Below are 15085 nucleotides of genomic sequence, written 5' to 3' on the forward strand. Positions count from 1 at the left end.
ATACTCCTGCCCCTATTAAGAGATACTGATCTAAAATAACTACCTTGGAGTGGAATTGCATAAGGTATATACATCTTCAGTTGACTAGCTAATACCAGGAGTTTTTCCATAGTGGTTTTACAAATTTACAATCCTTCCAGTAGTGTATAAGAGTTCCTGTTACTCTACATTTTCCCCCTCACTTGGTATGTTCTGGAAGTTATGATTGGAGTTTCCCAAATTACTAATGCAATTAAACTTTATATATCTATATATTTGAGGTATGATTAATATATAACATTGTATTAGTTTCAGATGTGCAACACGACTCGATATTTGTATATAGTGTGAAATCACTACAGTAAGTATGGTGACAGTTAACATCCGTCACATACGTAGTTACAAAATTCTTTTTCTTGTGAAGAGGACTTTTAAGATCTACTCTTTTATCAGCTTTCAAATATTCAATATAGTATTTTTTTAATTTATTTTTTCTTCTAGTTTTATTGAGATATAATTGACATACAGCACTGTATAAATTTAAGGTGTACAACATAATGATTGACATACATACGTCATGAAATGATTACCATAATGGGGTTAGTGAACTTCCGTCATCTCATATAAATACATTAAAGAAATAGAAAAAACAATTTTTTTTCTTGTGGTGAGAACTCAGGATTTTACTGTCTTAACAACTTTCATATATATGATACAGCAGTGTTAGTTATCTTTATTGTGTTATATTTATATCCTTATATCATTATATCCTTAGGACTTACTTATAACTGGAATTCTGTACCTTTTGACTACCTTCATTCAGTTCTCCCTCCCAACCCCCACCCAGCCTTCCACCTCTGGTAGCCACAAATTTGATCTATTCTTCTATGAATTTGTTTGTTCATTTGTTTATTTACATTTAATGACCTATGAAATTCAGTTCCTAATGTGCAGCATACTGATTCAGTATTTGTGTATATTTCAAAACGATACTATGATAAGTCTAGTTGTCATCTGTCACCATACAAAGATGTTACATAATTATTGGCTATATTCCCCATATGGTACATTACATACCTGTGGCTCATTTATTTTGTAACTGATAGTTTGTACCTCTTAATGTCCCTTAGCAGTTTCCTCTCCCCACCTTCTTCCCCTCTGGCAACCACCTCTTCTATCTGTGACTCTCTTTCTGTTTAGTTATGTTTGTTCATTTGTTTTGTTTTTTAGATTCCACATATAAGTTAAATCATACAGTATTTGTCTTCGTCTGTCTGACTTATTTCACTTAGCCTAATATCCTCTAGGTCCATCAGTGTTGTCACAAATGGCAAGATTTCATTCTTTTTTATGGCTAATATTCCATTGTGTATATATATATATATGCCACCTCTCCCTTATCCATTTGTCTATTGATGGGGACTTAGGTGGCTTCTGTATCTTGGCTATTGTAAATAATACTGCAGTGAACATAGGGATGCATATGTCTTTTTTAATTAGTGTTTTTATTTTCTTTGGATAAAAACCCAGAAGTGGAATTGTTGGATCATGTGGTAGTTCTGTTTTTAATTTTTTGAGGAACTTTCACACTGTTTTCCATAGTGGCTGCACCAATTTATATTCCCACCAGAAGTGCACAAGTTTCCCTTTTCTCCACATCCTCTCCAACACTTGTTACTTGTGGTCTTTTTGATGGTAGCCATTCTGACAGGTGTGAGGTGGTATCTCATTGTGGTTTTGATTTGCATTTCCCTGGATGAGCATCTTTTCGTGTGCCTTTTGACCATCTGTATGTCTTCCTTGGAAAAATGTCTCTTTAGGTCCTTTGCCCATTTTTAATTGGGTTTTTTGCTTTTTTTTAATGTTAAGTTGTTTGAGTTCTCTGTAATTAACCCCTTGTTAGGTATATTGTTTCCAAATATCCCATTCGGTAGGCAGCCTTTTTGTTTTGTGGATAGTTTCCTTTGCTGTGCAAAAGCTTTTTTAGTTTGATATAGTCCCATTTGTTTATTTTTGCTTTTGTTTCCCTTGCCTGAGGAGGCATAACCAAAAAAATATTGCTAGGTAAGACAGAGAATACTTAGCTCAATAAGACAGTATTCTGTCAAAGAGTGTACTTCCTATGTTTTCTTCTAGAAATTTTATGGTTTCAGGTCTTACATTTAAGTCTTTAACCCATTTCGAGTTTATTTTTGTATGTAATGTGAAAAAGGAGTCCAATTTGATTCTTTTGCATGTAGCAGTCCAGTTTTCCTAACACTATTTATTGAAGATGCTGTCTTTTCCTCATTGTATATTATTGCCCCCTTTGTTGTAGATTAATTGACCATATACGTGTGGGTTTATTTCAAGGCTCTCTATTCTGTTCCATTCATCTATGTGTCTGTTTTTGTGCCAAAACAGTACTGTTTTGATTACTGTAGTTTTGTAGTAGAGTTTTAAATCAGGGAGTGTGATACCTCCACCTTTGTTCTTCTTTCTCAAGATTGTTTTGGCTATTTGGGGTCCTGTAAGGTTTCCATATGAATTTTGGAATTATGTGTTCTAGTTCTGTGAAAACTGCCATCTGATATTTTGATAGGGATTGCATTGAATTTGTAGATTGCCTTGGGTAGTATAGGCACTTTAACAATATTAATTCTTCCAAGCTATGAGCATAGCATATCTTTGCAGTTTTTGGTGTCGTCTTCAGTTTCCTTTATTAATGTCTTACAGTTTTCTGAGTACAGGTCTTTTCCCTCCTTAGATTTATTCCCAGGTATTTTAAATTCTTTTTGATGTGATTATAAATGGTATTGTTTTCTTAATTTCGTTTTCTGATAGTTTGTTTTTTAGTGTATAGAAACAGAACAGATTTCTGTGTATTAATCTTGTATCCTGCAACTTTATTGAATTCATTGATGAGTTCCTGTAGTTTTTTGGTAGTGTCTTTAGGATTTTCTATATATAATGTCATATCATCTGCAAGCAGGGACATTTTTACTTCTTCCTCTCCCATTTGGATTCCTTGTATTTCTTTTTCTTGCCTGATTGCTGTGGCTAGGACTTCTGATACTATATTGGATGAAAGTGGTGAGAGTGGGCATCCTTGTCTTGTTCCTGATCTTAGAGGAAATGCTTTCATCTTTCCACCATTGAGTGGAGAACAAGCTGTGGGCTTGTCATATATGACCTTTATTATGCTTAGGTGTATTCCCTCTATACCTGCTTTGTGGAGAGTTTTTGTCATAAATGGATGTTGAATTAGGTCAAAAAGCTTTTTCTGGATCTGTTGAGATGATCATATGGTTTTTATTCTTCAGTTTGTTAATATGGTGTATAACATTGATTTTTGAACCATTCTTGGCGTCCCTGGCATAAACCTCACCTGATCATGGTGTATGATCCTCTTTATGTATTGTTGGATTCAGTTTGCTAATATTTTATTGAGGATTTTTGCATCTGTGTTCATCAGTGATATTGGCCTGTAATTTTCTGTTTTTTGTGGTATCTTTGTCTGGTTTTGGTATCAGGTGGTGCCAGCCTCATAGAATGAGTTCAGAAACATTCCTTCCTCTGCAGTTTGGAATAATTTGAGAAGGATAGGTGTTAATTCTTTTCAAAATGTTTGGTAAAATTCACCTGTGAAGTTATCTGGTGCTGGACTTTTGTTTGTTGGCAGTTTTTTAAATTACTCATTCAGTTGCATTACTGGTAATTGGTCTGTTCTTATTTTCTATTTCTTCCTGATTCAATCTTGGAAAATTGTACATTTCTAGGAATTTGTCAGTTTCTTCTAGGTTGTCCCTTTTATTGTTGTATAATTGTTCATGGTAATCTCTTATGATCCTTTATATTTCTATGGTGTGGGTTGTAACTTCTTTTTCATTTCCTATTTTATTGGCTTGGGCCTTTCTTTTTTTTCTTGATGAGTCTGGTGAAAGGTTTGTCAATTTTGTTTATCTTTTCAAAGAACCAGCCATTAGTTTCATTGATCTTTTCCATCGTTTTTTTAGTCTCTATTTCATTTATTTCTGCTCTGATCTTTTCCTTCTATGATTTCTTTTGTGTGTGCCTTTTAAGAGTGGAGTCTCTATTTCCCACAGCCCTCTGGCTCCCCCCAAAATAAGCCCTGCTGGCCTTCAAAGCCAAGCATTCTAGGGGCTCCCGGCTGGGAAGCCCAGTGTGGGACTCAAAGCCCTTGCTTTTTGAGGAGAACCTCTGCAGTTTGTAATTAGCCTCCCATTTGTTGGTCACCAACCTGGGGTATGGGTCTTGACTACACCATATTTCCACCCCTCCTACCCATCTCTCTGTGGTTCCTTCTTTACACCTCTAGCTGTAGAAGTTCTTTTCTGCTAGTCTTCGGGTCACCTTCATTGATATTTGCTCTGTAAATAGTTGTAATTTTGATGTGCCTGTGGGAGGAGATTAGCTCAGGGTCCTTCTACTCTGCTATCTTTGCCACTTCCTCACAATATAGTCACCATGCTGTGCATTACATCCCCATAACTCATTTATTTTATAACTGTACTTTTTGACCCCATTCACCCATTTCGTGCACTTCCCTACGCCCACCTCTGGCAACCATCTATCTGTTCTCTGTATCTATGAGCTTGGTTTTTGTTTTTGTTTTTAGATTCCACATATAAGTATAAGTGAGATCATTCGGTAATTGTCTTTCTCTGTCTGACTTATTTCACTTAGCATAATACCGTCTAGATCCATTTGTGTTGTTACAGATGGCAAGATTTTATTCTTTTTTATGGCTGAATAATACTCCATTTTGTGTATATATACCACATTTTCTTTATTTACGTATCAGTGGACATTTAGATTGTTTCCATATCTTGGCTATTGTAAATAGTGCTGCAGCGAATATGGAGGCGCAGATATCTTCTTGAGTTAGTATTATTGTTTTCTTCAGATAAATACCCAGAAGTGGAATTGCAGAGCCCTATAGTAGTTCTGTTTTTAATTTTTGAGGGACTTTCATACTGTTTTCCATAGTGGCTGCACCAATTTACATTTCTACCAGCAGTGCACCAGGATTCCCTTTTTTCTACATCCTTGCCAACACTTGTTATTTCTTGTTTTTTTGATAATAGCCATTATAACAGGTGTGAGTTGATTTTTGTGCTTGTGGTTTTGATTTGCATTTCCCTGATGATTAGTGATGTTGAGCCTATAGGCCATCTGTATGTCTTTGGGAAAATGCCTATTCAGATCTCTGCCCTTTTTTTTTTTTTTTTTTTTAATTTATTTTTGGCTGTGTTGGGTCTTCGTTTCTGTGCAAGGGCTTTCTCTAGTTGCGGCAAGCGGGGGCCACTCTTCATCGCGGTGCATGGGCCTCTCACTATCGTGGCCTCTCTTGTTGCGGAGCACAGGCTCCAGACGCGCAGGCTCAGTAATTGTGGCTCATGGGCCTAGTTGCTCCACGGCATGTGGGATCCTCCCAAACCAGGGTCCGAACCCATGTCCCCTGCACTGGCAGGCAGATTCTCAACCACTGTGCCACCAGGGAAGCCCCTCTGCCCATTTTTTAATTGGATTATTTGTTGTTGTTGTTTTACTATTGACTTGTATGAGTTTTTAAATGTATTTTAGATATTAACCCCTTACTAGATACATGATTTGCAAATATTTTCTCCCATTCATTAGGTTGCCTTTTCATTTTGGATGTTCTAGATACCAGTCTTTCGTAGGTTATATGAGTTGCAAATATTATCTTCTGATTTGTGGCTTTTTATCACTTTAAGAAATGTTTTCCCTTCAGGTCACTACCTTTACCTTTCTCTGTAGAAGTCACTTTTGATTTCTGAAACTATAGATTAGTCTTGCCTTGTTTTTCATTATTATTTAAGGAATCATGCAGTATTATGCTTTTGATTCTAGCTTCTTTGCTCAGCTTTATATTTGTGTGATGCATTCATGCTTTTTGTTGCATATTGCACTAGTTTGTTCATTTTCATTTCATCGTGATATTCTTTTGGATAACTGTTATAACAATCTGTTTATCCATTTTATTTTTGAGAAACATTTGAGTTATTTCCAGGTTGGGGCTATTTAGAATAATTTGACTATGAACTTTCTTACACACATCTTTTGGTATAGGTGTGCATATCTTCTGGATGGTAGTGCTGAGCCATAGGATACACTTAAGTTCAGCTTTAATAAATACTACCAAAAAGTTGCCTATGGTGGTTTCCAGTTTATACTACTATCCGTATAAATGCCTTTTGGGGTTCATAGTACTTCTGGGATATAAGGCTTGATGACTTTGATCAGTTATGGAACATTTGGCCATTATCTCTTCAGCCAATGCTTCTGTCCCTTTCTTCCTCATTTAGGACGTAGTGCACCCATGATAATTCTTTTTACCATGACTCATATATCTCTTATATTCTCTTCCTCATTTTCCACCTTTTTATCTCTCCATACTTTAAATATTTTCTTCTGACCTATCTTCCATTTCCATAATTCTCACTTACGTTGTGTCTAATCAGCATGTCAGACTCATTCATTAAGTTCTTAATTTCATTTATTGTGTTTTTCCAGTTCCAGAATTTCCATTTGGTTATTTTATATTCTGTAGTTCTTCTCCAGGATTCTCTATCTTGTCATTTAAGTTCTTTAACATATTGATTGTAATTATCTTGAAATTCATATATGATAGTCTGTTACCTGGATCTGTTGTGGTTTGTGTCTTTGACCTTTTTTCCCCCTTTCGGTTTGAGGAATTTTGTCTTTGTTGTATACTCAGTTATTTTTTTAGTTAGTTTTGGACAGTGTGTGTGAAAAATTACAATGATTATGTCATTCTTGCTTTTGGCAGGCAGTTAGGCTAAGGGCAGGTTACCTGAATCCAGCCAAGGATTGAACTGATTCAGAGCTAAGCTTCAGTCCTTGGAAGAGCCAGTATATTTTTGGTTCTCCTAACTCCTAGGGTATAGCCCTTTGAAGTTACAGCCAAAAGCCGGAAGTGTTTTCCACAGCCCTCTTAGTCTTACGAGACTGCTGAAAGCTCCGCTCAGCTTCTCAGACTCCCAGGAGCAGCTTTCAAATTAGCAAATATCACCAGATGTCAGTCTTATCTTCTTGGATTGCCCATCTCTCCATGATTTTGGCTCCTTGTTGCCTTAGTAGCTCTTCAGTGCTTTTAGATAGATGTTCATAATATTTTACTCAGTTTTCCATTTGTTCTTAGCAGGAGGTCTGGTTTTAAACAATTTAGTCTACCATTGCTTTAAGCTTGGCTTATTCTTTCAAAAACTGAGCTTATGTTAAGTGAAATAATCCAGTTACAAGAAGACAAATATTATATGATTCCACTTAAATGAAAGTGGTCAGGTTCATAAAAACAGAAAGTAGGGTGGTGGTTACTAGGGGCTTAAAGTCCATTGTTTGCACTGTGGTTCACTCTTGGTTGTCACATGTTCTTTACCACAATATATATAAATATTTTTAACTGAGTTTATCAAGTAGCTTTCCTTTCAGCCACATTGGTTTTTTTAGCTGCTCCATATAGAAAACAGAATATGTACCACAAGTCAGAAATTCAGTGAAGTAGCATTATATGTGTGTTTAACACAGATTTACCTCTGTATGTTTAGACTTTTAAAAAATCAAGAAAGAAAAAACAAGAATGAGGGAAAGTAGCTATTTAAATAATGGGGACACAAAATAGCAGTTTAAACAGTGGGCACAGTTCTTCTCAATTAGCTTGTACGCCGGGGCTCTGAGTTTGCTGTTCCTTCACCTATGTTAAGTTTACTGGAAGTAGTTCCTTCTTGAGGAATTTTCAGGGATAATTTTGACTATATACAATTTTTGCTTTACCTGCTGACCTTAGAACCCACTTCTGTTTTAAGCTTTAGACCCCATGTAAAGAAAAGTAAATAATATCCCTTTTATTTCTCATTGGCATTGTTCATAGCGCTATAGTCTAAATTTTATTTTTATATGTTTTCTGTCTCTCATGGACGATGTTACCTTTTTAAAGTCTTTGATTGACCTTTATCACACGTTTATCTTTTCTCTGTTCCTTTTGAACATGCATACTATATCTAACATTGTTTTCCTTCAGTATAACACGATGTAAGATGCACAATCACTTTCAAAGTTACCATCTTATATCATCAAATATTTCTTGTTAGTCAGAAATAAATTCAGAGTAGCAGTAAATCTTTTTCATTATAACTACATCTTGCTTCGCTTTCAGTTTCATAATGCATGTTAGGACAATATTGCAAATGTTTTTTTGTCTGGTAAGATGGTCTACACTGTATAACTGTATATATATCATATATACCCACTTGTATCCCTGACCCTTCTAAAGTTATTGACAAGCAGTAAATAAAAAATAGCAAGTAGCAGCTTAAGGGGCAGAGGAAGGGGGAATTTATCTTCCTATAAGAGCAAATCAAATCTCCAAGAAATTAAAAACAATTGAAATAGTCTCTTTAATATCCCTAATCTGTGCTGTTTCATGATTAGAACAAAACATCCCAAAAGTTTGAAAACCACAGAATTCAATATATTGATTACAGTTATTACCTCTAGCTTACATAATTTTATATAGCTGTAACTTTGCAATTTGAGAGGGATACTAGAGCAAGCGTATGTTCTTATAAAGGATACAGGAAGTGGCGAACTATTTCCTAGAGTAAAATATGAATTCCACCAAATAATAAAACTATCATTTGACACTTAAAACTAGAGAGAACAACACTAAGGTCAATACTTGGTCAGATGGATAATATTGTAACTTATTCTAGAACCTCAAGTCACACACCAGGCTCTCCTGCTAAAAGAGTAGTGTGAAATACTATCTAAGAACGGCATCGGCATGTTTTAAGCGAGTCATGCTGGGAAGAAAGTTAATTTCATTATGCCTCCATTTATTGTTAAGTTAGCATATTTTTAGTACGCCTTTTGTTGAAAGCACCATGCTAGGTTCTCCACTAGGATAGCTGATAAATAGTTAAACGTTGTCTTAGTTCTCTGCCCACGCTGGCTTAACTTACATTCTTTGCTCCCTTTACCTAGCTAATGCTACTTTTTGCTATTCAAGATTTATCCCTGACACCCCTCCATTCTCACTGAAACTTACTTGTGTGTTATAACCTATTCCTTGGTGGCCTCTCTGTGCCTTCTCAAGTGTCTAATGAGACATTCTTTTTAAAATTAATCTGGGCTAGTTATGGAAGAAAGCAGCCATGAGGCAAAATGCTTTTTTGTTTGTTTGTTTGTTTTTGTTATTGTTGTTGAAACTGCCTTTTTACTGCATTTAAAATATAATCCAGAACCTTGCCTGTGGTCTGAAGGCCCCACATGGTCTGGCTGGCTCTTTCCTCACCTCTGCCAGCAGCATGCTTTTTTAACAGTGACGGTCTAACAATATACTTCTCCTGCCCTCACCTTTCTTTTCTCCCCCTCCCAACTTTAAAAAATTCTGTTTAATGATTCCAGCATGCGAATTTCAGGTTAGAAAGGTAGGAAGGTGATAAGGGGATTTGGGGGAAATGGTAATGTCTGTGAAGCATCCCTCATATGATATCTTACAGATGACGGTCTAGCTAGCTAACCCATGTCTTGTGGGGTCTTTGCAAGTGTAGGAAGTAAGGAACCTGAGTGTTGATGGAACATAGTTTTTCAGAGTTGATGCTAATGACAATAAGTTTTTCTTTCTAATATTACATCCTCCCCTAATAATGTAGGTGTTTATCCATCATTAGAACTACTGCTCTTTTGCAGACTCTGACAAACTTTGTCCTTCAGCATCTTCCTTTTATGCTTACTTTGTCTTAAATATAGCTTGTTTTTATTCCCCAGGCTGCCAGTACACCACTGAATCCTTTAAGTTTTCAGTGTGAATTTGTAAAGCTCAGGATTGACCTTCTCCAAGCCTTCTCTCAACTTATCTGTACTTGTAGTAGCCTCAAGACAAGCCCGCCACCTGCAATTGCCACAACAATTGCCATGACCTTAGGGAACGACCTCCAGCGGTGCGGTCGCATCTCCAATCAGGTATGTCTTAACTTTATTTTCAGTGCAGTTTTTATTTACACTTTAGAGGTTTTTGAGGTTAGTTGTGAGATGAAAAATTCTGAAACTTAAAAATCAGCGGTTTGACTCAGAGGCAACATCAAATACTTCTAAACTCATCTGTGTTGCAAAAAACAGGCTGAAGTCTTATTAAAATGACAGTGATTGATGATACCTCACTAGATGCTACATATTTATATAAAGAGAAAGGACATACATTTTAAAGAAACTTTGGGATGTTTATAACTATATTATTTTAGTGAAACTTTGAAGAAGCTAAAAATGCAATGTTTTTTGTTTCTGTACATCATGTGTAAATTGTAATCTTGTACACATTTGTAGTTTCATTTGCCATCTTTGTTAATTTTCTTTAATAGGGTTTATAAAAATGAATGAATTGAAAGTGAAAAAGAGTTGAAATATTTTTTCTTTTTTTTATTGTTTGGGGATTGTTTTCTTATGTTTTGGCTTTTGTGTTGTTTATACAATAATGATAGCATATTTGTTTATTTATCATAATTGATATTTTTCCTTCTTTATAGATGAAACTGTCCATGGAAGAATTCCGAAGCCTTGCTTCCCGATATGGGGATCTTTATCAGGCATCTTTTGATGCTGATTCCGCAACTTTGAGGAATGTAGAACTGTATCCTAAACTTGCCCAATATTTCCTGTTCTTTGGAAGTATTCTTTTAAATGTAGAGTAAATATTTCAGATACGCTTAACTAAAATATTCATATACATTAGATAAGCCTACAGATTTACCATAAATAATAATTTCTCTTTTGAAACCTAGTATGAGCAGTATAATTTTACTTTCTTACTTCAACCAGGCTTTTTAAAGTGGTGACTCAGTGGTGGTCTTTTTCCACCTCTGGGAAGAGCATCCAAAACCCAGGTCCAAACAGTGTTGAATACTTTGTGCTCACTTGAGCTACAATGGACAGCACAAAATATTTTTCCACCAGAGAGCCATTTTCTGTCTTGCTTCACCTATCTTTTCTTCACAGCTAACAACCCTAGTTCCCATCACCTTTATTAATGATATATTCAATCGTTTCAGTCATCACTTATGTTCCCTAAGCCCCCTTTAAGTTCTCTGTATTTTCTTATTAGCAGCCTCAGATCCTTTTTGAAAGGAGGGAAGAGATAAATTGCTTTTAAGTTGCAGGACCTATAAATCAGTAATTCCTGGCATTTTGATTTAGTGATTGAAAACCTGATGAATACTATGGACCCTCTCCCCTAAAAAAATGCATATATGCACATACCCCCCAAAATTTGCATACCATTTCAGGAGAGTTAACAGATCCCTTGAGCCCCAGCCTAGGAACCTCCAGGGTAACCACTCTACAGACCCTTATTGTGGTGGTTGTTTTAAACTTTCATCAGTGAAACTCCTATATCCAAGATAGATAAAAAAGTTTCTGTGATTGAATCACAAAGCCTGTTGCTTGGTTCCTCCTTCCAACATTAACCTCTGAAGTACTCTTCCTGGAACTATCACAGACAACATATATCCCTTAAAAAGAAAAAAATAGAGCCACAGACTATTTGAGTCAATAACATGTGGTTACCTTCACTGAGAATATGATTTTCATCTTGCCTTATTTAATATTCATATAATATAAAGTCTATAGTACATTTCTCTATTATCATATATAATGTATAACCTTAACATAATGCAGACAGCAGCAGAGCTGTTTACTGATATCTCACGCAATAGAAGCCCTGATTTTGGATCCAGAATCAGCAAGGTATTTAAATAGTTTATATTACAGAACACTTTCAAATATGTTATCTTACCTAATCATCACAACACTGTTTTGGAAGAGGTTTTGTAGAGGAAGAAACAAAGAGGAAGAACTTCTCTAGCATTTGCCTAAGGTCATATAGCTAGTGACAAACCTAGATTTTCTGTCTCCATTGTTTTTTTTTGTTTTAATTAATAGCTACTTTATTTATTTATTTTTGGCTGTGTTGGGTCTTCGTTTCTGTGCGAGGGCTTTCTCTAGTTGTGGCAAGCGAGGTACACTCTTCATCGCGGGGCGCGGGCCTTTCACTATCGCGGCCCCTCCCATTGCGGGGCACAGGCTCCAGATGCGCAGGCTCAGTAGTTGTGGCTCACGGGACCAGTTGCTCCGCGGCATGTGGGATCTTCCCAGACCAGGGCTCGAACCCGTGTGCCCTGCATTGGCAGGCAGATTCTCAACCACTGCGCCACCAGGGAAGCCCTGTCTCCATTGTTTACTTACCTCCTGTGTCCTGTTTTCTAAATAACTAGGAAGAAGTTCTTTGAATTTGAACATTTTCTTCTGGTATATTACAACTAAATTTCACTGTAAAAAATTGAGTTAATAGTATAATTAAGCTTGAACTTGAAATTTTTATTCTTTGGTTTCCCAAACAAAAAGATATTCCACTTTTTGCTTTATTAAAATTCTTCTCCATTCTCTAATTAACTGATTAATTGTTCAAAATATTTTTATTGAAGAATGGTCCATTATTTTTTCCCACTGTAGTATTCTGTTTTGGAACATGCATTTTCAACTGTGTAATATATTTCCAATCTAGTAAGGCCTGTGATTCCAAGATCAGCTTCCTCAAAGAGAATATAATCAACAGAGCATTTTAAATTTCTCTATCCTAAAGCATTGACTCACCATTTTTTTCCAAGGCAGTACCAAAATCCTTGCCTTCTGTTTTAAAGTGCTGTCTACTCTCAGACTAGGTCACTTGGCTATTTTTTTTTTTCACTCGTCTGATTCATTTTAATATTTCAATGACATACTAATTTTTACTTATTTTTCCATTTATCCTTCTTTGATCTATGTTCATTTTCCCCTTAGACTTCCAGTGTTTTTGTTTTGTTTTGTTTTGTTTTTTTAAGCTACTCCCTTTAAAATTTCAAAATGTTCTCTAACCTCCATATTTTTCAGTCTTTGCCAGTTAATTGATACTTCCAGGCTCACGCCATTTCTGATCATGCCGTACTCATTTTACCTCATAGCACACAAATGTCATTGTACTGATGGTTGACATAAGAGAAATTAGTATTTTTCTTGATTGATTTTTTAACACATTATCAGCAAGGATGGGGTGAAGGGAGTTATCTAGCCAGCTCTCAAATCCTACTCTCACTGTCACACTCTCCACTTCCTACCACCTTTCTTCACTCTTCTCCATCCCGTTTTATCCCCTAAACCCACTCCCCTAGGCTTTGCCCTTCCTAGCAATGAAAAATTGGAAAAGAAAGATTGTACCTTGAAGGAGAGCTCTTTGGGTTTCAGTCATACTGGTGTACAACTGCAAAGAGTAGATTCCTTCTGAAACTTCTCTTCTTGATACTGTATATTTTGTGCCTTTCATATAAAGAAGGACCTGCTGCTAAAAAGAGCCTCAAGAGAGTGAAGCATGACATTGATAAAATTCACTATAGTTTTTACAAAAATCTGTGTATATTTTTCATAGCCTAGAAGGTTTCTGGGGAGAAGAGACCTTGTCTTATCCAACTTCTAGCTAGCTTCTCTAGCAGCTAACATTGTGCTTGAGCCAGTATCAGTAAGTGTGGGATAGGATGGGGTTTATGTTTATAATTATAAATGTTATTATCTAGCTCATACCAACCTTTTAGGATTATTAAGAAAAAATATTTTGAGATGCTTGTCCATTACATTTTTCTATTCTAGCTTTGCACTTAACCTTTATTTTTACTGCCTAAAATATAATGGAATGGCTCTGGTCATGAAGCCATTCAAGTATGGGACTTTTCCTTCTATTGTAAACAACTAGAAACCTGGATAAAATATGCAAGTTTAAATATAAGTTTAACTGTTTTCAGACATTGGCCAACAGGCAGCCCAGGAATGTAATCTCTCAGGGAAGGGACACAAATAAGGTAAACTTTACACTAGTCCTTGCTTTCCTCTGCCTGGAGGCACTTTTTAGACTGCCTTTCAGGGAGGAGTAACCAAAGTAAAACATGGTGGTCTTGCTTAGTTGAAGAGATAGATATCAGGGTTCAGAGAACAAAGGAAGCTAGAATTTGCAGGCCAAGTACAGGGGTAGAGGAAGCTTTCCAGAGGAAGAGTGCTATGAATCTTTAGCTGAATGCTAAGCTGTACATATATAAGGTGAAATCCCACAAGGCCAGGCAAAAAACAGCTACTAGGGAGGGAATAATTAGCAGGAAGCTATAAACTGAACAATTCCCAGAGCTTATGCAGAGCTGAGAAATGTTTGAGTTCCAACTGGCCAAACTGTAGAGACCTAATTGAACACTCAAGGCATTCAGAAGAGACACCAGAAGGGTCACACCACCTTAGTAATCAAGCTAAACTAGCCCTAAAGTGAAGACTAGTCTAGACCTGTCCTAACAAAGCTTAAGTAATCCTTCACAGAGTCAGGATTATGAAGTAATGGCTGTCCCCCAAAACAAAATCTTAACATTCTTTGAAGACAACAAAATCCAAAAACTCAAATGTATAAGGTCCACAATTTTAGCATCCAATCAAAAATTACTAGTCATGAGAAGAAGCTGGAAGATGTGACAAATAACCAAGAGAAAATTCAGCCAATTAGAAAAAAGACTCACAAATGACAGATGATGGAATTAACAGACTTGGACTTTAAAATAGTATTTTAGTACTATTAGTATTTTCAAAATTTTAAAGGTAGAAGATAACATTTAAAGGTGTAAAAAGAAAATGGAACTTCTAGAGCATAAGAATGAAATATCTTGATTTTGCCTTTATTTTTGAAAGATAGTTTTGATGAATATAGAATTCAAGGTTGATTAAGTTGGGTTTAACAGTAGGTTAAATACAGCAAAAGAAAAGATTAGTGAACTTAAAGACATAGCAATAGAAATTATCTGATTTGGACAGTGAAAGAAAAAAGACTGAAAAACTGAACAAAGTTAAAATTGCCAGTGAGACAGTGTCATTTGTAGTACTACACATGTAACTGGAAATCTTAGAAGGAGGGGAACAAGGGACAGAAAAATATTTTAAGTGGCTAAAAAATGTTCATGTTTAATTAAAAATATAAACCCACAAATCCAAGAAGCTTAATGAACCC

At 35.9% G+C, this 15085-nt stretch overlaps 1 protein-coding gene across 2 annotated transcripts in view; it reads left to right on the top strand.

The window, feature by feature from the left end:
* INTS7 (integrator complex subunit 7) overlaps positions 1–15085 on the top strand; it is a 90606-nt gene that overhangs the window by 56568 nt on the left and 18953 nt on the right. For both annotated transcript variants that reach the window (XM_057526109.1, XM_057526120.1), the window contains 3 exons: positions 9793–9987; positions 10548–10651; positions 11695–11763. In XM_057526109.1, coding sequence (XP_057382092.1) covers positions 9793–9987; positions 10548–10651; positions 11695–11763 — 368 coding nt within the window. The remainder of the gene's footprint in view (positions 1–9792; positions 9988–10547; positions 10652–11694; positions 11764–15085) is intronic.

This window comes from Balaenoptera acutorostrata, chromosome 1 (assembly GCF_949987535.1).
Source record: "Balaenoptera acutorostrata chromosome 1, mBalAcu1.1, whole genome shotgun sequence".
NCBI lineage: Eukaryota > Metazoa > Chordata > Mammalia > Artiodactyla > Balaenopteridae > Balaenoptera > Balaenoptera acutorostrata.